At 36.4% G+C, this 27,266-nt stretch overlaps 1 protein-coding gene across 23 annotated transcripts in view; it reads right to left on the bottom strand.

Annotated features, from left to right (window-relative positions):
* ABI3BP (ABI family member 3 binding protein) overlaps window positions 1-27,266 on the bottom strand; it is a 234,624-nt gene that overhangs the window by 49,878 nt on the left and 157,480 nt on the right. For 5 of the 23 annotated variants that reach the window (XM_055316193.1, XM_055316194.1, XM_055316196.1 and 2 more), the window contains 18 exons: window positions 27,151-27,207; window positions 26,265-26,348; window positions 25,569-25,628; window positions 24,730-24,813; window positions 23,310-23,366; window positions 22,252-22,311; window positions 21,505-21,588; window positions 20,823-20,882; window positions 18,402-18,476; window positions 17,299-17,355; window positions 16,606-16,677; window positions 16,120-16,167; window positions 15,296-15,361; window positions 13,134-13,208; window positions 10,164-10,238; window positions 3,630-3,689; window positions 3,000-3,047; window positions 2,054-2,134 (listed from right to left, as the gene is read on the bottom strand). In XM_055316193.1, the coding sequence (XP_055172168.1) occupies window positions 2,054-2,134; window positions 3,000-3,047; window positions 3,630-3,689; window positions 10,164-10,238; window positions 13,134-13,208; window positions 15,296-15,361; window positions 16,120-16,167; window positions 16,606-16,677; window positions 17,299-17,355; window positions 18,402-18,476; window positions 20,823-20,882; window positions 21,505-21,588; window positions 22,252-22,311; window positions 23,310-23,366; window positions 24,730-24,813; window positions 25,569-25,628; window positions 26,265-26,348; window positions 27,151-27,207 (1,203 nt within the window). The remainder of the gene's footprint in view (window positions 1-2,053; window positions 2,135-2,999; window positions 3,048-3,629; window positions 3,690-10,163; window positions 10,239-13,133; window positions 13,209-15,295; window positions 15,362-16,119; window positions 16,168-16,605; window positions 16,678-17,298; window positions 17,356-18,401; window positions 18,477-20,822; window positions 20,883-21,504; window positions 21,589-22,251; window positions 22,312-23,309; window positions 23,367-24,729; window positions 24,814-25,568; window positions 25,629-26,264; window positions 26,349-27,150; window positions 27,208-27,266) is intronic. The other 18 variants (XM_055316215.1, XM_055316216.1, XM_055316213.1 and 15 more) reach the window with 12 other exon arrangements.

Here is a 27,266-nt window from a genome sequence, read left to right as displayed (position 1 = left end):
GTGCATTGATGAGAGGGAAACTGCATGTATAAGTATGCCTCATCATCACAAAATCTCAAGGTTAAAGGTACCTTTTAATAACTCATTTATTAAGTTTTTTATCTTCTGGTTCTATTATTTTAATGGTTATTATAAGGATTTCCAAAAGCTTTTTGTTCACGATTACATTTCATGATCCTGGACACGGCTGTTCTTAAATTGTGCCTCTTAACTGTTTTTAGATATTATTATCCTCACGCCTCCTCTCTATTCCATTAACTCCACAAAAGTTATTTATGTGAGCTGGAAAAGAAATATATCATATGAAAAGAGGTGAATTTACACTATGTAAGAATAAATATTCTTCTATTTATGTCATGTGAGAGTCAGTTTATTGACATAGATACACTTCTCCTGGCCAAAGTAAAAAATAAGTGTGGCTCTACTTTTACTCCCATGTTATCTCGAAGTCATCACAGCATCACATAGATGTAGCAAATTACTTTGCCACACACTGTACCCAAGAAAATACTTGGTGCATAGAACACACTGGCATCTTTTTTCTGCCCTGCTTTATAATCTGGATTCTGCTCATAACAGACATACTTGGGACAGTTGGCAGGTGAGCGTTCTTGCTTCAATAGACTGAAGTACATTAAAAACAATAGGGAGTAGAAAGTAGATAATTGGTATATCCAGGAGTGGTTCTAGAAAAGTATGTTTGCCTTTGCTGTGCTGGGTGATGTTCACTTTGTGGGCCCTGGCTAGGATAGACGAATATTTGGAAATTAGGATACATTTGGTCAGTTTTAAATTTTGTCCTTTAAAAAGGATTTCATTTTGAAATGTGATCTCTCTCTCTCTCTCTCTCTCTCTCTCTCACACACACACACACACACACACACACACACACACAGGACAGATTTATTTGAAAACGGATAAAGGAAAGAAAAATAAGGCCACTGATTTTAAACATAGTCATGTGGGATGTGTGCGGACAGGGCAGGGGAAGCAACAAACACAAGCAGGGAACTCTTGTTTTCTGATTCAATTTCAATTGAGGGCGAGGCAAACTGGGGTCTCCCGTGAAGTGAAGATGTTGGTGCCGAACTTTTGGAAAAGCACGGCCCACTCGTCCTCACCAACCTTCCCGACACACCTAGCCCAAGTCGCATGCTCATCAGATTAGCCTGACAACCATTCTCTGAATTGCCTCTCTCCCATCTGTCGTTAACCTGAAAGAACCCTTCACATCTTTAACTCTCACTCCAACCTGAAAATCCAGGGTAAATGTCACCTCCTCTGTCACCTCCCCTAATGCACCTAGTAGTTTGCTTGCTTAGCATGTTGCTCATTTCTCTATCACACTCGTATGTATAACACGGGAGTGAATCCCAGGAGCTCTGGTGACTGAAGAGGTGGGTTTCAATCCAGCTTTGACATTAGCTGTGTGACTTGGCCCAATTTTTAAATCTCTCTATGCCTCAATTTTCTAAGCTGTAAAATGAGGCAAATAATAGAACTTGCTGTGCAATTGTTATGTGGTTTAAAGGAAAATGTTACACACAGTGCTGGGAGGTACTGAGGAAGCCCTACTCTCACTAAATCCTGTTTCTTTATATTAGATGCTGAGCTCTCCAGAGTAAGGGCTCAACCTTAAAACAATTTCTTTTTTGGAACTCTCATTGCTTAGCATTTCACTTACCACCCATAAAATAATAATTACGAGATGAAATTTTTCTTCCCAAAAGCAATTTCAAATATGGAAAAACCAACCAAGAAGTATAGCACTGATACACACTGGGAACATTTCTCTTTTCAGAGCAGTTAAAATTTTGTAAAGGTGTTTTAAAATATTCTCATTTTATATTGAAAACCAGCATAAATATTAGAAGGACAAATACACGGTTAATGTAAAAGAATCAAGTGGAAAGGATTTTTTTTTTTATAATGGTAAGAAGAGACCCTTTATTGTTTAGAAACATCCCATGAACACAAAGTACGTATGGCAACTTCAAGGGCAATGCCTACAAGGTAGGTCTTCGTTGGACTGAAATATGAAAACAAAATTTACCCAGAGTGGTTTGCAGTTCCGCTTGACTAGTACTTGGTGAAATTATGGGTATAGAAGGGCTGCCTCGTGTCTCTAAAGGAGCTGCAAAAGAAAAGTACCGGCATTTTTAATCTTTAGATGCAAAAGCCAGCACCAGGCCAGAATAATATTACATGAGATTCCTTCATTTGAAACAGAAAAAAGGAAAACATTAGGTGGGTCATGAAGAAGAAAGTTAAATGTAATACAGAACCTTCAGGAAAATGACCGTGGAATATAAGAATAATGGTTCTCAACTGTTGGTTTTTGTTTTGTTTTGGTTTTTTGTTATTTGTGTACCAGGACAGGTAAGAAGTAACACTCAGGGCTTGACATACTCCATGACCATCCCTGGTAAGGATGGGGTATGAATGAGAAACAGATCTGGTCAGCTGTAGCTGTCTGTCTGTCTCTCCCATCAAGAGAACATACAGGATTATAAACTGAGTGAAAATATTCGTTATTGTCACAGTCACCTGGAGTCTCCTCAAGTTTATTTTTAAAAATAAACCATTAGCAAAGTTCAGTATTTTGGCCAATATTAATAATAATTACATGCCAGAACCTTTCATAACTTGTCACATGCTAGTGTGTTTTAACACGACAGCCGAGAACCACTAAACATGCAGAAAATGTTAACTAGATGGGCATGAGCACGTGGAACCATTTCGAATGTGGAAATAAATGAGGTAGGTGGAGATGGACTCAGTAATGAGTAAATAGTCTTAATAAGCTGGTCTTCAGGGCAAAGTCTTTACAACAGTGAAGCCATTGCTTTTCTATTTTGGAAAGAGTAAGAGTAATGAGAATGAGAAGATGAAGTGGATCGAGAAGAGATGATGTTTCGATTTGATGAGTTGAGAAAGACCTGCAAGTGGACTGTAGCAAAGAAAACAATTAGAGTTGGTCGGTAGGGGAGACACATTACCTATTGTTGTCTCTGGTGCATCAATTCTAAAGGTAACAGGTTGCAGAACTAGGTCAAAAGCAAACCACGGAAATATATTTATGAGAATTACTACCTGGCAAAGTAAACAGCATTTCTGCATTTCTAGATGCTTCCATTTGAACACTTAAACATCTCAAAGAATCATAGTAAATATGAGAAAATTCTATATATTAGATGCCACTAAGGAAATTTGGTTTAGCTAAAACTTGAATCTCATTCACTGTGACTTTGAGGAAAGTTTTTGAGTAGGCACGCACATTTTTGACTCAAAGTACACCCACAGTTGGAACGTAGTTCTATTTACATTTTGAAAGAAGGTAAAAATGGTAGATTAACAAGCATGTCTTATAATTTTAGCACATTCTCCTTTTCGGTGAAAACATTTCCAGAGGAAAATAAGCTAATTATATACTATTCCCTCACATTAACCAGAGAAAAAAATCCAAGCAAATTATAAGATGAAATCTTCACAAAAAAGAAATACACATTTTATATCCATAATACTCTCCAAACTTCTTCCACATCACAATGATTTAAAAATGTATTTATCTCAAGAACATTTTTTGAAAAACACACCTCCTAACTGGCAAAATAAAACAATTTGTTTACCAGGTTCACTCTGAGAGACTTCAGGGTCTGGTTTAGGGGGAAGGAGCACATCTTTTGGAACTGAAAGAAAAAGATTATAAAACACTGTACTATAAATGCCACATCTGGAGTGAAACCTAACCTACAGATAAAATATCCTGGAAAACATGAATAAAATAAAGGCATTTTCACAATGGCTAAAAAGCCATGAAAATGATTGTTTTTTCAAAATGGAAAAAGTCACTGTGTAAGGAAAGCTCTGATGGTAGTTAAACAAAATTGGTCACCGTTCTTTATGAAGCCTTCCTTGAGGGGAAGAGGAAATAACAAAAGAGGAACTAACTAAAGTCGTTAATCACAAGAGGGTGGCTTAGTCAGTAGAGCATGCTACTCTTGATCCTCAGGGTTGTAGTTTCAAGCCCCATATTGGGTGTAGAGATTACTTAAAAATAATATCTTAAAAAGAAAGAAACCCCAAGAAAACCAGAAAGTTGACTCTTGCCTGAGGTGGCTCGCTGCCATTTGATATTCAGACTCAAAGTCCACGGAGAGGAACAGAAAAATACATTATCCTAGTAATATAGGCATAAATGGCCCATAAATTAAGGGAGACAGCAAGAAAGGCAAATTCTTGAATATCTGAGAGGAGAACAAAATTTTATTCTAAAAGGCATTCAGAAAATGGAACAAGAGGAGCCTATCCATCATTAGAAGAGACCACATGAAAAGTCTATGAAAGTGCTCGTTATGAGTAAATGCTAAGTACATGTTGTCATTTTTGTCATTCTTGGTGATGTGCCTTCTAGTAGATTAGGTTCCAGGGCCTCTTTGACAGTTGAGAGTGTGACAACTAGGGACCAAATATCAGGTAGAAGAGACACACTTACAGTCAGTCCTTGATATCCAGTATATTTTTAGAATTTATTTTGGCAAAATAAAACAGTAGACTGGGAATCTGACATCTTATCTCTCACTGAGGAAAATACCAGGGTAATTTACCTACTATTAGTACCAGATTTTTATGACAAAGTCTCCTTCCAAGAGAAAGGTAAAGTGATTCTTTGGCTCAGTTTCACCATAAAGAGGTTCTTCTTAGTCCTACTGTCTTGCTGAAAGGTTTTCCTACCACAATGAAGATCTGGTAAGTACCAGAATCCCTTTGGTAGTCATCATAATTTCCTTGCATCCTAAATGATGCTGGGGGGAAAAAATTAGGATTCAGGGTAGAATTCTATCTCAGGAAAAGAAATCTTTTGCACCATGAGGTGCCCAAGCACCACTTCCCCATTAGTGTAGAAATAGTTTATATAGAACTGACACTCTCTTTGTACTGCTTTTGGAGATCATATTTAACTTGCATATCACTTGTGTTCTCAGTCTAGGCCACTAAGTCCCAATGCAGTTATAGTTGTGGAATTTGGTACAGTGAGTAGAATCTTGACTCAATTAGAACCTTTATGAGCTAAAAGGAACTTGAAAATTTCATTTTTTTAAAGAGAAAAAAAAAAGCTTTAAGAAGATCAGTGGTTGGTCCACAAAAACTAGAGAAAACTTACTACAATAGTGAACATTTGACCTTTGCTATGTAGTGTTTTTGAGATTCAAAGGGTAAAATATGAGAAATTTCCAGTTGTAAATCAAACTAAATGTTTATCTGGAGGGTGAAAGACTTTGCTTTGGCTCTGTGAAGATCATGGCCATACAAAGAGGCCTGTAGTTTCTAAATACCCTAAAAGGCTACAGTTCTCGACGATACAGAGAGGAGCTGGGATTAAGGAGAGGCTGAGAAAAAAATGTGCTACCAATAAATCCACCGTACTGTAAATACATTACTCGCTGCCTGCTTTCGTTGACTGTGGAATGCAGGCCAGGGTAATGTGAATTCCTGCTGCTGCAATTGGCACTTTTTAACCATGAAGTGATGATTTAATAAACTGTCACTGCAGACTTTCTAAAGCAGGTGAAATCAGTGGAAAGGAAAGAAATAGAAATATTCACAGGAAAGGGATATGAATCATTCTTACTTGGTCAACTGCAGCTCCAAGAAATGAAACCTTTTTTTTTTTTCTTTTTCCCCTGTGTGGCATTCCTCCATATATTACATTGAACAAAAGCATGATTCCTAAAATCTAAATCTTCCACGTGGGGAGAAACTTAGTGTATTAATAAAGACAATGTATATAAGAAGGCAGTTTTAATTTCCTTATAAGAATATTTTTATAATAAATATATTAATATATAATACTGGAATTATATTTTAGACTCAATTATATTAGCTAACCTACCATTTATATTGACTAACCAATGATATTAACTGTCCTTTTGGATAAAGTGCACCAATCCAAAGAAAGATCCAACTAAGATGATCACAAATGGAAAGGTCTAAGAGGGACAAATGCAAATGAATACACAAGAATGTTTTGCTAGAGTAAAGGAGAGAAATTAATCTGTTAGTCTCTGATAAAGATGATGAAAATACAAAGTTTTCAATGAGGTTTACTCTTGCCATAAGCTACCAAGTGACTTATCTTGGAAAAGTAATACACGTGGGCTATACGGCATTTCCACCTCCAGACTCTCTGTTCCTTTATTCTAACCTTGTACCTTTAGGTCCAGTCTGGGAGAAAGCATGTCTCATGCCTGTTTAGAGGCAACTTCCAGAGCATTTCTTCTGCCATCAGGCCACCCTCTCTTCTAGAGCCTTTTACCTTCCATTATTTCCATGATCTTTCATGTCTCGCCATTAGTCCATATTTCCATTTATCCACGATTTCCTCCCTCTTCACCTATGAAACAGTTCAAAGGCTCCAACATTCTAAAACTGATAATCCTATTCCCTTGAGAAGGCCTCCCCTTCAAACCATCCTTCCCTTATACTCATTCCTATAATCAAAAGACTATCTGCTTTGCTACCTGGTCTCTCAATTGTATCTTCATCTGCTGTGGTCTGGCTTCTACTTCCCTGATCCCTTGCAACCATGGATCTCCAATGATTTATCCATAGCTCTGAGGTCCAAATGCTCCATAAACTTAGTTTTTTTTTTTTTAACTAATTCGACAGCAAAACCTGACTAGACCTGACCTAAGGCTAATTACATTTTTTTCCTAATTACATTTTTTTATTCATCTGGTGTGGCACACTCACACTTTTTACTGCAGACATATTAATATATCTGGTATATGTTCTGTTTTACCTTTCTAAGATCTGGAAACTGCTGGATTCTGAAGCATGGCCCATGGCTTTCAGTTACGGGTTTCTGGATCTGCACTAAAAGTCCAGCATCTCCTCTGATCCCTCCATACCTCAGTGTCATTTCTGAGCACCCCTCCCTGCCTTACCTCCTGAGGCCCTCCTTCCTGGTACTCTCCTATATTTTCAGCAGCAACTTCTGCTGGCTACTCAATCCTTATCCATTTCTTAAGTGTAACTGTGTCCCCCAAGCCTTTGATCTCTGAACTCTTATTTTTCTCGGTCTATACTTTCTTTTTGGATGACATCATTCACACACCTGCAATCTGTAGACAGGTGACTCCAAAATCTATATCCTATATTTTCAGTTCAGAAATCCCCAAATACATGTTGACTACCAGTTAGACATTCCCGTTTGAAAGTCCTACTGGCCCTCCACACCCAGCATGCACAGACACAAGTGCTTATTCCCTTGTGTTCCTTGCCTTAGTGGCATCATCATCTACCACTTGCCCAAGTAGAAGCAACAGTATCCTCTTCCTCTCCATAGCCACAGTCATGGCCTACATCCTACCTAGTGATTCTATCTCCAAAGGCATTTCAGCATTCTCCTCCCGTTTCCTAACTGCAAAAATGCATAAGTGTGGCTGCAAATTGGAATTTACCAAAGCAAATAGTTCCACAGAACACCTGTGAGGACTGCATAACTTGCCAAAATCTTGATTTTCTTTCTGATTCACTTCCAATGACTGAGGTCTATCCAGATACCTATGAACCAGAAGAGTCACCACAAATCTCTTTTTTTATTTTTATTTATTATTATTATTTTTAAGATTTTATTTATGAGAGAGAGAGAGAGAGAGAGAGAGAGAGAGAGAGAGAGAGAGGCAGAGACCCTGGCAGAGGGAGAAGGCTCGATCCCAGGTCTCCAGGATCACGCCCTGGGCTGAAGGTGGCGCTAAACCGCTGAGCCACCCGGGCTGCCCAGCTATTTGTTCAGAAACAGATCTACAAAGAAAGCACCTGTTGAGCCAGGTGTTAGGGCAAGCCCTTTGCTCTGAATTTGAAATCATTCCTCTGAGGCAGATCTGAAGCAAGGACAGTTCTGTTTTGGTTCTGGATGTGGTGTGTGGGCTCAATTTTTCTAGATTCCTCATTAAATGCTATAGCAAGAATTCAACTGAGTGCCTGGAAGGTAGTTTTTTAAAAGCCTAAGCAGATGAAACTGGTGTCGAACCTAGGAATCTACAGAATCGAAGGACTGTGTGGCAAATCCTAGGCTGACTTACTGGATACAGATCTAAAAATTCAGGTTACTCTGATATCACTCAGAATAAATTTTGAGATAAACTGTGATAAAACATAACTCTTGTCTTGACTTCAGCACTACATTTTACATTCTTAGATTTTTGCTGAGCATCTATTTCTTTACGTATTATTTCAGTACGTATTAAATATACGTGTTGTTTCCCCTCCGCTTTCTGAGCTATAACCTAGAGGAGCTTCTAAACAAGATCCTGGGCTCATTAGGATGCAAACTCGCACCTAGATATGACCCGGAAACTGAACATAACAGAGCCTAGTCTGTTCAAGCACTTATGAGAAAACTGAAGATTATTCCTGTAGGCACCACACCCCTCCAGCAACAGGGGAGTCCCTAATCAACATGTGGTGGGACCAGCACCAGGTTTAGAGATAGAATTCTAACTGAACACGTGAAACTGGAAAGTCAATGGGATAAGCCCAATGGAGGCTCCAGGGGGAAGTTTTGCTGTTGTTCCAGTGCTCAAACTTACAGGTTAGAGTTTCTGTGAAAAATAATGTAGAATTAAGGCAAATATTAGATATCTAAAAAGAAAAAAACAACTATAAGGCATAATTTACTATTAGATATGGTTTAACGAGATTAAGTCATACCAGGACCAACAGTATTACTTTCTCTAACAAAAAGGAAAAGCAAACAAAATCACTCAAACCTCCTCTTGTTATCATTAATGACTCAATTTCTATTACACTTTTTTTCCTGTAACTCAAAATAAGAAATTGATCTTTTGCAAGTGGGAAAAATCAGCTTTTTTTCTTATGGGTATTTATTATATTGGCTGTTGTGTTTAGTGATGTAAATTGAAATTCTAGACTTCAGAGCACAGGGGCCTCCCTCTGACTTACGGCCACCTGCAACAACCAGACTATCCCACAGCAGCAATAATATACCCCCCCCCCCCCGCTTACAAATCTGGAAAACATTTATAGCAAGTGAATTCCGCCTTGCTTCCAAAATGCCATCATTTCATGCTATGGCTTAGAAATCCTTTAGTTCTGGGAATGTTCCATAGGCTTCTAGAAGCATCTAGAAATTTATAATAATTGGACCATTAAAAAGAAAGAAAAAATTAGAGCATTTTCCAGATACTCTTTCTCATTAAAAATTAGCTTCATTTGGGTTTTAGAGAACTGTTCCTCTTACAGTGGCTTCCTAAGGTCACTTGAGGATCTAGAGCATTGGTGGCAAGACTCAGGAAATGTCTGGGCCCTTGCGGTTCCCACATCAACTACTTCCACAAACATAAAATTATTTCCCCCCCCCCATAAATGGACAAAAGAACTTCTCATATAATAAGAAATAGATTTATAGCTAAAGAAATCCCTTGTGTATGCAAAATTTATTTCTCAACCTAAGCTATTGTTCCATGAATCGATAAAGTCTAATATTTTAAAAGATTATTTAATATTGATTGATTCATGAGAGACAGGCAGAGAGAGACAGGCAGAGAGACAGGCAGAGGGAGAAGCAGGCTCCCTATGAGGGGCCTGATATGGGACTCGATCCCAGAACCCTGGGATCATGACCTGAGCTAAATAAAGGCAGACACTCAACCACCGAGCCTCCCAGATGCCCTGACAAAGTAGAATTTGACCAAAAAAAATCTTCAGTGCTGGATAGTGTAAAATTACTCAACCAAAGATAATGGGTGAACATCATTTCCTCTGTTTGCAAAAACATTTTATTTTTTTATGGAAAAAACTTCAAATTATTTTATCTAATTTCAGTGAACCATTTGAACATAGTATAATTAGCACTGGTAGGCTTATTATTTTTTTTATAAGTCAGAAAGTATGAGAACTTTAGTTCTAAAGGAAAAATCTACCCTTGGCATAATTCCCTATCATTTGATTGTCTCAATGGCTTGCTATAGGAGAAACCACATAACTAGCAGAAATTCTGAGATCATACCATGGATGATTCAACGTGGTGTGGGAACATGAGTGCAATATTGACCTCACATCTATCAGCTCTCAGGTGTCATTGCAGCCGAGTGTGACCGGAGAATGCATTTGGCTTAAACAAGAAATAAATCATTTACCAGGTGGAGTATGTGATACTTCTGGACTTGGTGATGTTTTTGGCTTTGAAGTTACACTCTGGGACACCTTTCGACCTGAAAGAGAGAACTCAGATCATGAGTCATTTTGTTTCAGCATCTCCCAGTCCTGCTAAACATGGGAGATACGACAAGCTATAAGCCTGACCAGGGATTTTAAAAATGAGAATTAGATAGAAAAATAAACCTTAAGCTCTAAACATTTATCAGCTAGAATTCCAGATACTTTTAGAAAAATGATGTCTGAGATATCACAAAATATGATTAAGCATGAAGGGTAGGATATAGGTTTTTTTTTTTAGATCTTCTTTTCAGAAGAGATAACAGTTACATTAAAGGAGGACTGTTCCTCTTTTCTGGATGTTTGCTTGACTCCTCAAATCCAGCCTCATGTCTTTCTGTGAAGATGAGTTCAGTGAAGTCAGAGCAGAAGCCACTGAAGCACGGACAAGACAAGCTTAAGCTCAGCTCAGGCAACAGCAGAAAGGGAAGCAGGAAGGCCTAGGGTGGGGAGGGTCACATTCCACAATGGCCTGCAGTGCTTAGGCCCCAAATAAATCTTTAAGCAAATTCACGAACTAAAATTGTCTTCCCCCAACTGTACCTTTGGAGTAATGAGGTGTTAATGTAACAGATACCAGAAAAAAAGGTCTCATTTATTTATGGCTCATTTTACAATTTTAAAAATGGTTTTATAAGGATTATGCTCTTTGATTCTTACCATGATGATGGAAGGAATAATGGAAGGAATAACTTTAATGGCTTGGGTTAGTGCCTTTCTGTCTGAGGTTACACTGTAATTAAGTACCAGAGATGAGACTTAAGCTGAATGCTGAGGTCCAGACATGAGCATAGGTCCAAACACTAGGGTTCTCTAGAGATCAGTGCTGAGGTCACATTTTATCTTCTTTTTTTTTTTTAGGTGGAAATAATAAACCTGCCCTAACCCAAAGGATGGTTGTGAAAAGTAAATGTGCAATGTCAAAATGTGAAAATTATGACTATAATTTTTTTTCCATTTCTAAAAGATTTTTGCCAACTTGACATTGAAGGGTCTGAGTATATTTTGATTCTCATGTTCTTTGCCCTTACATAACCCAGAAGCACCCATCGTTTTGATGGTTATAGGATTTCTAGGTATAAAATTAATAATGAGGTTGTTTACTATTACCTATGAACACTGGAATCTAAAAATCAAAGCTTTATTCAATGACAAAATATTCTTGATGATTTGTTATAAACTTTTTATTCCACTTTGCCTTTAAAATATTGGCATCTAAGTATACAGAGGAAGAAAGGTTATATGCCCAATTAATGGAATTTCATTCTGAAAAAAGTAATGGAGGAACACACTATGTTGTACTTGAAGTTGTACACACTACTGTGGGGATACCCAACAAGTCTAACAATAATAATTTGCATTCACTATTGTTATACACAAAACATTGTTCATCTAAATGGCCTTTTGAAATTTATAAGAGCTAGACAAGGTAAGGGAGAGAGTACTGGGATTTGAATATTTACCTTTACAAGATTTAGTTCATATGCGCAATGTCTTTAAAAGTCTATAAAAACCTCCTGTATTGCTAGGATCTATTCAGTAAGATCATTCCCTTGGGTAAGGGAATTCCTAATTTCACCTACTTTTATGTGGAATAATTAGAATGCATTTTCTTTTTCACAATAGATTTCTCAAATCTTTATCTTGCATTAAGGAACACTGACAAAGCCAGAAGTATTTGGGTTGCAGTTACTTTCTATCTATTATGGGTGGAATTCTGAACTACTACCTCAATTAGGTGCAATTTTGATGCTGCTAACATTTTCCTTTCCCCAGACTGTAAGTGGTAGTGAAGGTTCCTTTTCTAGGAAATTGGAGAGGTACACCCTCATACTTTTTGGAAGCAGACCATGTCATAAATGATATAATTAAATGTATGTGATAGGCCTAGATTGTAAATTCTTTGACCATGGAAAGATGCAACTTTGTCTCACATCCCAGTGTCTGGCACATAGTCAGCATGCAATAAATATTTGTTGAGTGACTGATGAAATGAATTAATAACTTAAGCATTAAGGGGTGATATAATTTGAAATTAGAGAAAAGAGATAGGAGATCAATGGGAACAGACAAAGCATGACCAAGTACATGCTTGGCATAGGCGCCAATGCTAGAAATGTTTGGAAGAACGGAATGCATCATAATTATTAACAGATGGACTACAGAGGCTGGACGAGGAATAAAAATTAGATGTCAAATACGGAGAACCTACCAGAGATGTAAACGAGAAACTGCAAGGAGGAAAAGATGATGAACTTTTTTTGAGGCATGTCAAGTTTATATGGTAGCCCCCAAATAGAGATCCTCTGAGGCAGTTGGAGAAACTGGACAAGATCTTGGTTGAGAAGTTAGGGTTAGATTTAATCATTGAGATAAGAGCCTCTTGAAAAGAATCAAAAATAGTTTATATGTTTTTTCTCTGGGCCCTTACCAAAATTTTACAAGCAAAACCACTAAAGCAAAGTTATATGATCATTATGTTGTAGGAGAGAAGAAAATATATAAAACCTTCATGACATACTGTTAAGTAAAATCTATTGAAAGTTAAAAAAATTATATGGGAATGGCAGGGAGAGGCACATTCAAGGACTGTGGAAAGGACAGGTATTCCCAAGCTCAGAGAGGCAATGGAAATAGGTAATCTACTCTTTAAAAAAATCCCATTCTTCTCCAGCTCCTTTTTCAAATAACGGAACTATAAGGAAGTCTCCTGGAATAAGCTATTCCGATAGCATACTTTTTGATGAAGTTCAAAAATAAATGTAAATATTGTTTAGATTTCAAAGGAAGACCTGTTATACAAGAGTTAAAAAACCCAACTCGCTGTAATTCAATAGAATAATTTCACTAATATCAAACTCTTCAGGCCAGAATATAAAATATGTATTTACCTGGCTGTGTTTGTGGGATTCTTGGATGTGGAGATGTTTTTGGTTTGGGAGGAGCACGCGGTGTCTGCTTGGGAGCTAAAAGAAAGAATATAGGTTTGGAGCCCTTGAGCGCTTCAAGAATCCAGTATCTAAGCTTCTAGGATCTCAAAAATGAAGACCTAAATACACAGCAATTAATGCAATTAAAGCTTCCAAAGAACCACAAAATACAGGAAGATAAATTTCTTATATTATTATAATGGAAAGCAAAACAAGAAACTACATTAAGTGATGTCCAAGATATTCACTTGGCAAATGAAAGTGTTGGAATTTCAGAAATATCTAATCAAATACCTTTTCAATAGGTTAAAAATAAATTTCATGATAACAAGAACTCATCCTTATTACAAGTTTATACCATTTTACCAGGATATCCCAGTACAATATTTTTAGGTGCATATAAATACAATTTCCTCTGAAAACAAAGTTAGCATGTTACATTCCAAATATACCTAGAAAATAAATGCATTTTAATAAAGTGATAATGGAAAAATCTTATTAAGCAAAGCACAGTTTTCCTTGGTCATACTGGGGAAGAAAAACTGAGCAAAAATTGAGAGGATACATTCCTGAGAAATTTATTCCTTTCTTGGGCAATTCCTAAAGTAGTTCTAGGACATGCACTGTAAAAACCAATGGTTTCTTTACCAAGAAAATTAGAAGTATATCCTGCTGGAGAAAAGGAATGATCAAATGGGAGGTTGCAGCCTGTGGAAACACCTCATTTGGATTGTCTCAAGCATGTTTGGTATAAACAGCTTAAGAGAAACAAAACGTTTTTCAAGGTCATGGAGTTTCCGGCACCTTAAGGAAAGCTTGCTGAAAATAAGAGTTTTTAGATACCAGAAGTTTCTAACAAGTCTGCATACAGTGGTTGCAGTGGAATCTTCAGTGGAATTGCCTGTAGAGAAATGAACACCAAGATATGCAAGAAATTGTACTGGTTTAGGAGTGTGAAGATTTAGAGCTTCCTTTGTTAATCGCTCAGTCTATAGCCTCATGTTCTCCACCAAAAGTAACAAGAGTTTTAAGAGCCCTTCCAATCCTGAAATTCTAAGAGTTCCTTTCAGTCTTGTGATTTTCTCCTTGCTTATGGAGGTTCCTGATAAGCTATTTGCTTCTCCCAGGATATGAAGTAGGCACCACTAAAAGTACTCACGATTAAACATTTCAATCATATCCATTAATACAGTTATTTAAAACACTTGGGAAAAGTTAGAGATAATTGGCACAGACCCAGTTAATGCAGTTAGTGTGAAATTTTGGTAAAAAAACTGTAAAGTTTAACAGGTAAAATTTAATAAGTTATTTTAGAGGACAATATATAAAATTAATATTCATATCACCTTTGGAAATAGACCCATGTGAAATAGTTTAATGACAATCAAAACACAAGTTTGGGCTTATTTTTGATAAACCATCAGTCCAAGAAAGCCTATAGATATTGAGAGGTTTTTTCCTTGTAAGAAGCAGCACATCATTTAGTTATTCATGTCAATGATTTGTTTCCCTATATTTCAAATTCCACCATCAAGTAAACCTTTATGACTTGCCAACTAGCTAGTTTGACTTCATTTATTTTTATTTTTATTTTTTTATTTATGTGCGGTGAAATGGCAAAACTGCGGCAGGAAGAGGAGTAGAATGAGGATAAGATGATGGGCCAGTTGTGGCCCATCCTTTATGTGGATTGCACAGTGAAATCTGTTTCTGGAGGTTTCTGTTAATCTCAAACACAAATTAGATAACTTAAAAGATTTTGTACGTGACCAAAGAACTTGCACTACTCAAGGTGATAAAGTACTTAAAATTAGAAAATATATTTATATTTAAAATTCGAATATAAATGTCCTTCCCCAGAAACATTACTATGTCCTGTTTGAAACACCTGCAGAGTAGCTGAGAATGGTTTTTCAGCCATATCCTGAAGAATATCACGACACCGTCATGTGAATGGCTATAGTTTATACATAAGAGAAGTGAGGCATCAGAAAAGTAGGATCGTCTGTCAAAGAATGTGAGCAAAGTGATTAAGTTAGGTGTTTTGATGTCCCATATTGTCTTTCCATTCTTTAGGTTCTGTGAACACTCACCTTCTACGTAAAATACAAAATAATATTTACCAGGCTCGGTCAGAGGCTCATCTGGGCTGGGTAGGATTATAGTTTGGGAAGGCAGAGGAGATGTCTCTATGGTAATTGAAGGAAAGTACCTGGGGTTATGATAGTGCTTCACAAACTTTAAGTACAGATGACAGAAAGGACGGTAACAATTAAAAAAAAAAAGGAGAAAATTGGAGCTCTGTAGCTAAATAACATTCCTACTCCTTCATAATGCATGCAATTTTAAAAATGCTGCGATGCCAGATTCCAAAATACTTTCAAAGTAAGCAATATCCTTACTTTTTAAATCTTCACTTCAAACTAATACCTCCTTCAACAACCCCAGAATAATATATTTACTAGTAACCTTAAAGGGAAAACCCAAACAATAAAAAATGTTAAAGCATGAGCCAGGGAAGAAGCATTGGATTTCACTTAAAATTATAGCAAAAAAAAAAAAAAAAATCAAACACGTAAATGACTATGATGGAATGAGTGTTAATGGAAAGTATGTTGCTAGGGCAGAAATATAAAATGGATCACCATACAAAAGGGAAACTGAAATATTCAACACAATACAAGCTAGCAGAATGTTCAATGTTAGGAAAAAGATGCTTTAGGTGTAACAGTTTCACTGACTTAAATAGAGAAAGAGGCCAACGTCTAGATACAAAACTGAGCAGAAGAGACTTTTTGGAGGATGGTTATGAATAGAAGCACCTAGAAAGAAAATTAACTGCCATGACAAAGAATGATGCTGCAACATGAATTCACAATGAGAGAGAACCTGAGGTTCTCAGGTGATGGTGGCCACGAGGACAAAAGCTGCAGAGGCGTGTCATTACCTAGTGTGCTCTCGGGTAGCTCAGACACATTTGTAATAGATTCCACAACTGTAGCAAAAAAAGGAGAACAAGTTTAGAAAACTTTCAGATGCTAAGCTACAGCCAAGTATTTCTCTCTTGAACTTGAATATAAACACGCCTCATTCTCTTCGGAATTTGCATCCTATTTTAACAGATAGGACAATGGATTTAGAAAAAAGAGAGGACCAAGGAGGGAAAACCTATTCTATCACACTCATTCTTCCACTAATATTAATGTTTTAACTGTCCTTATCTGGCTGTCAGGCACAATATTTTGATACCATAGAGAAACCAGGATTTCTATATTCAGAGGTTAGTTATCATTGCAGTTTTAAGAATCGCTCTTCAGTTGAATTCAGTTGTAGAACAAGTAGCGCAGCTTGAACTTTCATGTTCAATGGATATAAGAGATGCTAATTTAAAAACTGTTGAGTCATTGAATCAAAGCATGAAAACCTTTACCACCTTCAGTCTTTGGTTCCTCTGGACTGGGTGGTGCTTTGGCAGAGGGATACAGATAATCTGTTACAGTTGGTGCTATGGAATAAACAGGGAATGGCTGGTTAGTGGTGGGCAGGGCGTAACACACTGTCACAGAACACTGTATTTAACTAGAAAACAGAGGTTATCCCAAGTAGATACATTCATGAGATTACATAACATTCAGGTAGACTAGGAATGACTACAATTTAAGAGGACAGAGATGAGGGCAGAAAATCAAGGCAGTGTTCAGTGTGGGCATGTGCACACACACACAATAACTGGCAGTGTCTTTAGCAATTTCTACCTGGAGCAAAGCGGATAATTTCACTTCCTTACAGATTTTGATTAAGGATTCTAGTAAGAAAAAGACAAAGAGTGAGTCCTTGAAAACATAAAAATGAAAAATAGGATGTGCATATTCATATTTAAGGAATGATCAGATTGTTAAAAAAATTAAATCTTGCATTCAGAGTGAAAGGGAACCAAGGAAATTGCGAAACTTGCATAGCAATACAGCAGGCATCAGCACAATGCGCTGGAGGTAACATTTAAGAGTCACTGGATGAGCACACACAAGATGTGAGGAGCTGCGAAATGTCACAAAGCGTGAGGATGACTTCTGCAATGAGATGGAAAAGCACATATATCTTACTTCTCATTGGGAAACATGTTTACCTATAGCTTCTTTTGATGACTCAGTGCTTAATGTAACCGATTCCAAGACTCCCGAAACTAGCAAAGAACACAAGATGATACAATTCATCAAGGATGGGTTGTTGCCCCATTGAATGGATGCGTACAAACTGAACATTTAGAAAAGTGTCTCCTACCTATGGATGTTCAATGTTGGCTATTGTGATAATAACAATATCATTAATAACACTAAGGGAGGCTCCAATAACTGAATTGAATTAGCAGTTTTGTAAGTGTTGTAGGTAACTGTTAACAACCATATCTTCTTCCGTCATGAGCACTAAAATGCCATTTATATGTTGGCAAATCGAACTTAAATAAAACAAACGTAAAAAAAATTCCAGTTAATGTACTTGGGTCATAAATTTTAAGTGGGTCATTTGGAATTGATCTTTTGTATTATAGTAAATAAATCATAATGAACCATTACAAAAAAAAAAGCAAAAGAAATCCTCCCCCCCCAAAAAAAAATCCAAAATGCCATTTAACTAAAGATACATAAAGAGGTGAAAAGAAATTATAATCCTATGCTAGAAAATTTAAGAGCTTGTGTTTCAAAATATATGTCAGGGGTAGCAACCACATTGTTGACTTAAAGTATTTGTTTTCAATTTTGAAGGGCAATATTGTATAGAGTGGTTTTGTTATCTTTACTTGAGTGGGAACTTTCTCCTTCCTTGATGGTCACAACTGAGCTAGCATTGTTTTCACATAGTAGAGCACAAATTTCACTTACTACTAAAGAGAACTACGAGTTTGTAATCTTTAGTAAGAAATAAGAGTAAAGATAAAATCAATTTTTCTAAGTGTTTTTGTTGACTATTTCATCACGTACTTGATTGTTCTCTACGTGATAGAGCAAGCACAAAATGAAATGAAGATAAGTGTGTTTATCAGTTGAATGGCAATTGCTATGAATATATTACTAATGGAATACCAATAGAACATCATGGAAAGAGCCTATACAAATATATAGAGTTACTAAATGTGTATATTTGCTTTTTTGCATTTGGAAATCAACACTTGGAGTATGTCCCCTGAAGCTCACAACAGTGAACCCAGACAGAAAAAAAAAGTCTAATTACCAGGTTGACTCTGTGTCATTTCTAGGCTTGGTGATGTCACCGGTTTCAAAATAAGAGTTTGCAGTTCAGTGGGAGCTGAAAGAAGAGCATCTAAGTTGTCAAAGTAATTTTGGATATGTCACAGATTTTAGATAATGGGAGCAATGAATTGAAATGCATAGATCTTCAAAATCACAGGGTTATGGAGAGCCATGCAGAGTATACATTATTTAAAGCAGCCATTGACAAACTGTGGCCCTCCCAATCCAGCCCCTTGTCTGACCTGTGAGCTAAGAATGGCTTTCGTATTTTTCAATGAGAAAAAAAAAATTTAGAGTAATATTTTATGACATGTGAAAGTGGTATAAAATCCAAATAAAGCTTTATTGGGACACAATCACAAACTAAGATGATTCAAAGCATATTTTACATATCATTTAACATATTGGTTTTGGTTGCCTTCAATTGAGATACTACAGCAGAATCAAGTAGTTGTGACAGAAACTGAATGGCCCACAAAGTATATTTACCACTTAACATCCTTACAAAAAATATTTGGGAAAAAAATAGGTTCTCACTGACTATTGTATCTGAATCTGAATTCCCACAAGGGCTTTCTTTCTAAGAGCTTCCTACCACTGATTTTATGGTATTATCATTACCAAAACGTGTAGTACCATAAAGGAGCATTTTGTTCTGTGTTCTAGTTTGACCTCCCCCTTGGGCAACCTCAATAGGTATTGAATATTTTTGTTTTATTTTTGCTATTCCTATCCTTCTATCTACTAATACAAAATACTGAAGTTATTTCAAAGCCCAGTGTTCTCTATAAGTACACATAGGTCTTTCACGCATTTAAATATTTTCTTTATTTTTACCACTCAATTAAACAAGTTGCTTTTGTATAAGAAAATTGCCTTATATCTAAAACAACAACAACAAAAAGCCCCTGAGAACAGGGTTTCCTCACAATTATATCGTACTCCTCTCAAGAAGTGAAACATATTCTTATTTTTGATCTCTACTTTTGTTCTTCACCTCACCCCACTCCGCTGAACTGTTATGGTGCTGGAAACACAGAGGGCAAGGAAATTTTTGTTTACTAAGGCAGAGAAATATTGCTAATTAAAAAGAATGGAATGGAATGGAATGGTAAGAGAATTGAATAAGATGCGTCTTTTGTTGGAGATAATCCTTATGCAGGGCATATGATGAATTTGGCCACCATCGATGTCTCCCAACCATGAACCTTCTGGTCAACATGCAATTATAAGGATGCTAACTACTGTTTGTGTCTTTCTTTTAGAGGGCATAGAGGTGGGAAAGGGAAGTGAAAGTTGACAAGCCATATCATGTCACTCCTGGGATCCAACTGCAATAAGCTAGAAGGACTCAAACTAGAAATCATGGACTTTCTTAGTTTCAACTGTGAAACTTTGCTAAGTTTAAAGTGTGGGAAGAAAATGGATTTTTTTCCCCTATGTTTTTGAAACTAAAGGAAGAAAATCTTGGGTTGACTTATGTTTCCTAAAACATATTATATTTTATTGAGTTTACTATCAAGTTTGAAAATTTTTACTTTTGGGCAGCCTGGGTGGCTCAGCGGTTTAGCACTGCTTTCAGCCCAGGGCCTGATCCTGGAGTCCCGGGATCGAGTCCCACTCAGGCTCCCGGCATGGAGCCTGCTTCTCCCTCTGCCTGTGTCTCTGCCTCTCTCTCTCTCTGTGTCTCTCACATGAATAAATAAATAGAATCTTAAAAAAAAAAGAAAGAAAATTTTTACTTTTCTTATCTAATTTGCTTATCACTACTGATGGTGTTTTGAAAACCAAAATAATAACAAAATTTGTTAAAGGAATAGATATTAATATGATTAGACACTCAGAGATTCCTACTTAGTAAAGATTAAGAACCAATCCAAACTGTGGTAGAAGGAAAAGAATAACCAAATTCATCCATGGGGGGGAAAGCCTATAACTTACATTTACTAGGATTGGCACTTCTAGGAAGCAACTTTTTTTTGGATAATTTAATGTAACAGCGAGAAATCATCCTAATATAAGAAAAGAATAATGAGAATGTCTCAAAAATCTTATAGAAAGTAAGTTGCTCAGAAAGAGTGCATGGTATTTAATTATCATCATTTTATAAATCTAAATACCAAATAGATGGGTTGTAATTTGGACTTCAGACATTTCCTTCGATCAGATAATGAAATTTTAAACAGGGTTTCATGGCAGATAGATTTCCTTATCTAGGTCCAGGGGCACCTGTTAAAAACAATAGGTAGCACTTGAATTAAGAATCCTGACTACCTCTAAGATAAAGTATGAAACAGAACAATAGCAGTGTAAGGAAGCAGGAGCAACTCTGGCCATGACAGTGATGGAGTAGGTTTTTAGTAAATATAAAAGCATATAATGAGGTCACAAAAGTCATTACCTAATGTTGTTTCTGGAGGCTCAGAACTACGCATAACAGGTTCAAAGCTTGTAGCAGGAACTAACCAAAAGCAACAATATGAACATGAGAAAGTTTAACCACACATAAAAAAATCTTAATTTTTCTTTCAAAACACTAGTTTCAAATGAATAACAATTTTTTAAAACTTTTGAATTGGCAGGAAGTAGTTTCTTTTTGAGGATTTGGTCAAACTAATTGGAAGTATTCATTGCAGAAGGTAGTCACAACCTTTCAGTTCGACTCGATGTTATTATGGTCAACATGAGGTTTTTCTAGGTATTTGATTTTGTGACTCTAATCAATATGAAAGCTTGCTTTGGAAATTCTGTTAAGGCAAAAAATGAAAATATATGTGAAAGTAACTTGAAGTTTTTGGAAGCTGAGAAAAATACTTATGCTTCTATGATCATGACCACAATAAATAGATTATATGTTTAAATGCAGATATAGCATTAAATATGAGTCACTATTCCAGTCTTATGATACAACACATCTTTAAAGAGACCAAATATTTCACTCAAGTATGAGCTGCTAACCATACCTCATGCCTTGACCTTTAGAGAACATGGAGACTCTTACTTCCCATCAGAGGCATTTCCTTGAGACCCCACTGAGACAGGCTGCTAGGGTTCACCCCTCAAGCTATGGATAATATATTTACCCTGTTTGGTCTGAGGTGCTTCAGGGCTTGATGTGGTTTTAGGTCTGGGACGTGGACGACGGGTTCGTTGTGTTGTTTTAGAAGCTGAAGGACAAAACTTCAGATTACTCCAGTGAAGGCAGTTTTGGCAATTAGGCTCTAGATCTTCTAACATACATCATATTGTCTTGAAATTCCAGGTATATGTATTTCAAGACTGATATATTTTCTTTTTTCTGTTAACGACTTTTTTTTTTAACCACTGAAGATTCTTGAGAGATAAAACTCACACATAAAACTACATCAAGGAGTGAGCAATCTCATAAATTTGTAGCTTCCAAAACAGGTAAGGACTATAGCCAAGCTGTAGGGTGGTGGGATTTTAGGTTCACACCAAGAAATGAAACTTTTCTAAAGAATCTATGATATCATGAGAATTGTTACGGTTTGGTTGGTCAAAAGAAAATATAGACATTACTGACTTTGAAACTCAGCTTTAAATTTGAGCCCTGTTTAGACAAAAGTACATGATGCAAGTTCAAGATTACATGGTTGACAGATATTCCTAGGTCCATGCATAGTTTTTAAAAACAACAGATAACTTCTTTTAAGAGTTCTCAATGCCCTAAAGGAGAAAAATAAAGTTGAAAGACAGCAGAAGATGACAAGACAGTCTTATAAACCTGGTGACAATGTCATTATGATTATGATAGAATGAGTTGATGATGAGCAGGAAAAAACTGTTGAAGGAACACAGAATATCATTACCTAATGTTGTTTCTGGGGCCTTGGTTCTAAGAGTGACGGGTTCAAAGGCTGTAGGAAGAACTGGCCCAAAATAATAAAATAAACCAAAGAGAATTTAAGAATTCACTTGAATACTAACTGCAAAAGTCCATTTCTAAGCTTTAGGACTGACAGAAAAGAGACACTCTGCAGATTTGTTCACATTTAGCAAAATACCCATTAATCTCATAAGATAGATATAGCATTATTCCCTGCTAAATATCACCGTGGTCAACAAAAGTTCTCCTAGATGTTTGGTTATCTGATTATTGCTAATATGCAAACTTCTGCTAGACAAACTTTTTACAAATTTATATATATTTATATGTTTCCAGCTATATTGGAAAAAGCATTTATCAGTATACTTGTACTTCTGTACAAGTTGAGACAAATGCCTATTATTTAAGTAATCATGGATGCAATGATGAGCTTATTTACTGGAAAGCATGAGGATCAATACATTTTATGCAGTGGGTCATCAATGTTTCAAAGTAGTCTTTGACTCAAGTTAAAATTGTTAAGCCCTCTTAGCGAAGAACAAGGAGCCTACTCTTATCATGAAAGCCTATCATTTAAACTTTCAAGACTTAGGCACATTTAAAATTTTGACAATTAACTAAAAACATTTTTTGAAACAATACATCCATCAATATAATCACACAGACCCTACCCTAACACAATAAAACATAATGTAATTAAAGAACATGGAATTTCTGTAATCGAAAGATAAGCAGTGTAAAGGGGTAGATGGAAATTCATGTTTGAAACGAAGCTTAGAGTAGTCAATGCTTTTTCAGCACATGCACGTTTTCACATGAAACAATGAATTAGTTACATGGCAGTTTGATGTCCTGAAATGAGCATATTCAGTTTTCTTAAGTTCAACAAATAACAGAACTTAGCATAATTTCAAGATAAAGACCGCAATGGAAGACAACAGCAGATGCTGAAATGGTTTTGCGATGCAAAAGAATCTTTAGCCACAATGGTATGACAGTGACCAGGAAAAGCACTATTTTAAGGACACACATTCTCATTACCCACGATTTCTGGAGCTTTAGTTTTAAGAGTGCCAGGTTCAAGATCTGTAGTAGGAACTATGAAAAGCAATGAAATAAACACTTGTGAAAAATCAGCAGATTAAATCTAACCAGTACAACATTGCTTCGATAAATGTATAGCAATACATTTTTTCTGAAATTAAATACTTAAAGATTTGGTCACCCTATAAGCAGGTAAACATTCTCTCAAGAAATAGTGATAGCTTACATAATCTAGCGAGGATCTCAAAGTCAACACAATCTTCTCTTGGGTGTTTTAATACCTAATTCCAACTATTGCCCTAGGAAACTTGTTTAAACATTTTACCAAATATATACTAATAAAAGTGTTCAGGCAATTGTTGGCTTTTCTATGGAAGCTTTAAGAAGATAGCATGGCTAAATAAGATGGATACAGTAAATGGCTTTTATGTTTGAAAGGAGGCATAGAAAAGAAAAAGCAAAGTGAACCATGCTCATCTTGTTGTGAACTCCTAAGTGGAAATAGGCTAGACCTCACATGATGCAAAGGCATTCCACTAATCAGGATGAGTAACTACCACCCAGTGTGTGGTGCCCAGGGGAGCAGCTCTCTGCTTTAATCACAAAACTGTGGTACCCTATATGTGTGGAAGAGATTGCAGGGAAGACCACTAATGCTTCTAGGGTCACATCCAAACTTTTGAGTCGTACCTTCAAGAACTTTGTTCAGCTGCTCTTCTGGACTCTTTCAAACACTACACTATCAATTACCACTTAGAAGCATGACCTCCCTCATTCCAGGAGGCCTGTGCTCTCTGGCTGGCCTCAATACCTGCTTCCTTCTTGCCTCTGTTCAAATCTATGAATTTAAGACCCACCTTCCTCCTAACTCCTTATTCCTGTCCTTCACAAACTTCTCGCTAAGCTCATAGATGTTTATAACACCTGCAAAAAATAATCTGGAATTGCATAGACACATTGCCTTGGTTCAATCTTTGGATGTTTCCTATTGGGGCAGGTTTTGACTTTGACTATACTACAGAAATAAAAACAAGCTGCCTACATCTGGGATATCTTCACAGCTGTTGATGTAGCTGTGGGGAAATTAAAGGCACTTAATGTTTCTTGAAATAAAGGTGATTAGTTCTACTTAAGACATTTTATCTTTTAGAGAAGTATGGAATGAAATAATCAAGAATAAATATAATATATATTAAAGTAGAAGATCCTATGTATAAAGCGCAAGGAATCCAGTTGCCACACATGTCTCCTCAAGTCATGTTTTCCTTTGCTAACTCAATGGTGGGATTCAGTACAGATCACCTTGTGCCTTCACCTATACTGGGGTCATATAGGCTATCACTTCAGCCACTGGCATCAATCCCAGACTCCCAAGAGCTGCCAAGACTCACTCCTTTAACCAGAAACCCACAATTACCCGGTTTTGTTTGAGGTGCTTCAGTAGTTGGTGTAGTTTTATGTTTGGGACGGGGACGACGGGTCCTTTTCGATATTTTAGGAGCTAAAGAAAGAAAACCTTTGGTTACTAGAGTGCATAGTTCAGAAGCAAAGGGTAGCATGACACATGACTCTAGATTTTCTAAAACTTACTACATGTAGTAAATTTGCCTTATCAACCTTTTAATTTGAAACTTTCACCCTTAATAGTATATATTCTTTTATAAATGCAAGTTCATTGTGAATGAGTCATATAGAATCAAGTTATTAATTCAAGAAGCAAAATAGTGTTTATAGTTGTATCAAACAAAAGGGGTAAGTCCTGCTGCAGAAACAGTATGGAGGAGCCATAGTCAGATACAAACTCTGTGACAATTTACTAAGATAAGGCCATATAATTAACTAAAATATTTATCAAAGGACGGGTATTACATAGAGACTTAAAAAAAAAAAAACTAGAACTTCAGATCCACAGAGAAACTTCCTGATACCCTAATAGTCATTAGTATCAAAAGAACTGCTTCTTAAACCCAGCTTTAACAAGACAGGGTTAAAAAGCACAGGAGATGACAAAACAATTTCAGATGGTTACTTGTACAACAGATGACCTAAGTTTATGTGTGGCTCTCTTAAAAACAATAATTTGTTTTAAGAGTCAGAGTTCTCAAATAATTGTAGGATGAAGAATTTAGTGGAGTGAGAACAGATGATCACATAGCCCTTATGAAGAAGAAGGATAAGAATCTGTAGCTATGATGTTGACAGAATGAGCCTGACAATCAGAAGGGAAAGCACTTACTGAGGAGTATGTGTTATTACCTTGTGTTGTTACCCATGTCTCAGTTCTGAGCGTAACAGGTTCAAGGTCTGCAGTAGGAACTGACCAAAAGTATTAAAAATGAACAAAATGATTGGTTAAAATTTTAAAAACCCTCAAAACATTTACTTCATGAGTCTTACTCATATGCTTTCTAGAACTATGTGGCAACGTTGAAACAGTTAAATTAGAAAAGCAGACTGTTGATTTCCTAAAATTTGGCCAAATCTAAGTGAGGTAACTATTTCCTTACTTCTTTGATGATCTGATTCTAACTAATAAGTCAAAGCGGGATGTGTGGGTATTACTAACAACTTAAAATCTGGAGAGTGAGGCTGCAGCATGATGAATCGAGCAGATTATTCCTCCATTTTAGGCAAAGAAGGAACATGCCTTCATGCGCAAAGAAGAGCTTACTATTTGTTAATTTGAACTGAATATGCTTAATTTTTCTAAATCAGAAATTAATAAAAGGCACAGTGATAGAGATTTCACTCAGGAAGCATGAGGCATTCAGTTGCCCCACAGATTCCCCTCTACTATGTTCCTCTTGCCATCCCTACAGTGGGAACTTCTATTTAACACAAGTTATATCTTCATTTTTATGGGGCCTATTGGCTACTTCCAACCATTGGAATTACTCTTGAGACCCTGTTGGGTTAGGCTGCTGAGACTCTAAACCAGGAATAATTTTTTACCTGGTTTGAGCTCAGATGCTTCAAGACTTGGTGTGGGTTTTGGTCTGGGACGTGGACGATGTGTCTGTGGTGATGTTTTGGAAGCTGAAGGAAGAAATCCTAAGGTTACTACACAATGACATTACCTCTGTTCTGGAAGCAATGAGAGGCGAAAACATGATTCTAGATTTTCTACAACTTGTTAGACATCTGCTTTTCTAGTTTGAGATTTTTGTCATGTATACCCCTTATATAATTTCTTTTATCACAAAAGATTCTTTGAAGAAAAAAATCCATTTTTAATTCAAGAAATAAAGATTAGTAATTATAACAAAGGGTCATAGAGCCAATTGGGCAACAGAAAGGTTAAGAACCATTGCTAAATTTTAATGGATTATGAAGGATGGTCATATTAAGTCTGAGATTTATAATTCAACTTTTCAACCTTTCTGCACTTTCTATGTAACTACTAAAAACACGAACACATCATTACCTAAATAGAAACAAAAAAATACCACAAAAATAGGGGAAAAAAAAGACGTGAAATAAATGGATCCTCTTGGCTTCATGATAGCTGTTATTTGGCTTTATCTACCTATATAAGAGGTAGAAACCCATCATATGTTTGAAAACCAGTTTTTTTGTTTGTTATTCACTGTTTTTTGTTTTTACCACCAACACTGCTTAAATAAACAAAATAATGTGAAACAATTTCAACAATGGTTACATGGCAAATAAATGTTGTGAAGTAGGTTCTCTTAAAAATGACAGTTTTAAGAGTTTTAATAATTTTAAGAATGTAAATGGAATGGCCAAAAAGAATGACATATGATCACATAATACAAGATGAAACTCTGGGTTTGACAAAAGCAAAGTCTTCTTGAAAAGATAGTATATCTATTATTACCTAACGTTCCTGGGGCCTCAGGTCTAAGAGTGACAGGTTCAAGAACTGTAGCAGGAACTGCCCAAAAAATACAGTAAATCAAATAAATTTTAAAACACATGAAAAGTCTGAATATT

The sequence above is a fragment of the Nyctereutes procyonoides genome, unplaced genomic scaffold (genome assembly GCF_905146905.1).
Source record: "Nyctereutes procyonoides isolate TBG_1078 unplaced genomic scaffold, NYPRO_anot_genome, whole genome shotgun sequence".
NCBI classification, from domain to species: Eukaryota; Metazoa; Chordata; class Mammalia; order Carnivora; family Canidae; genus Nyctereutes; species Nyctereutes procyonoides.
The sequence above is the reverse complement of the archived record's forward strand: the minus strand, read 5'-3'. Positions and strand labels throughout refer to the sequence as shown.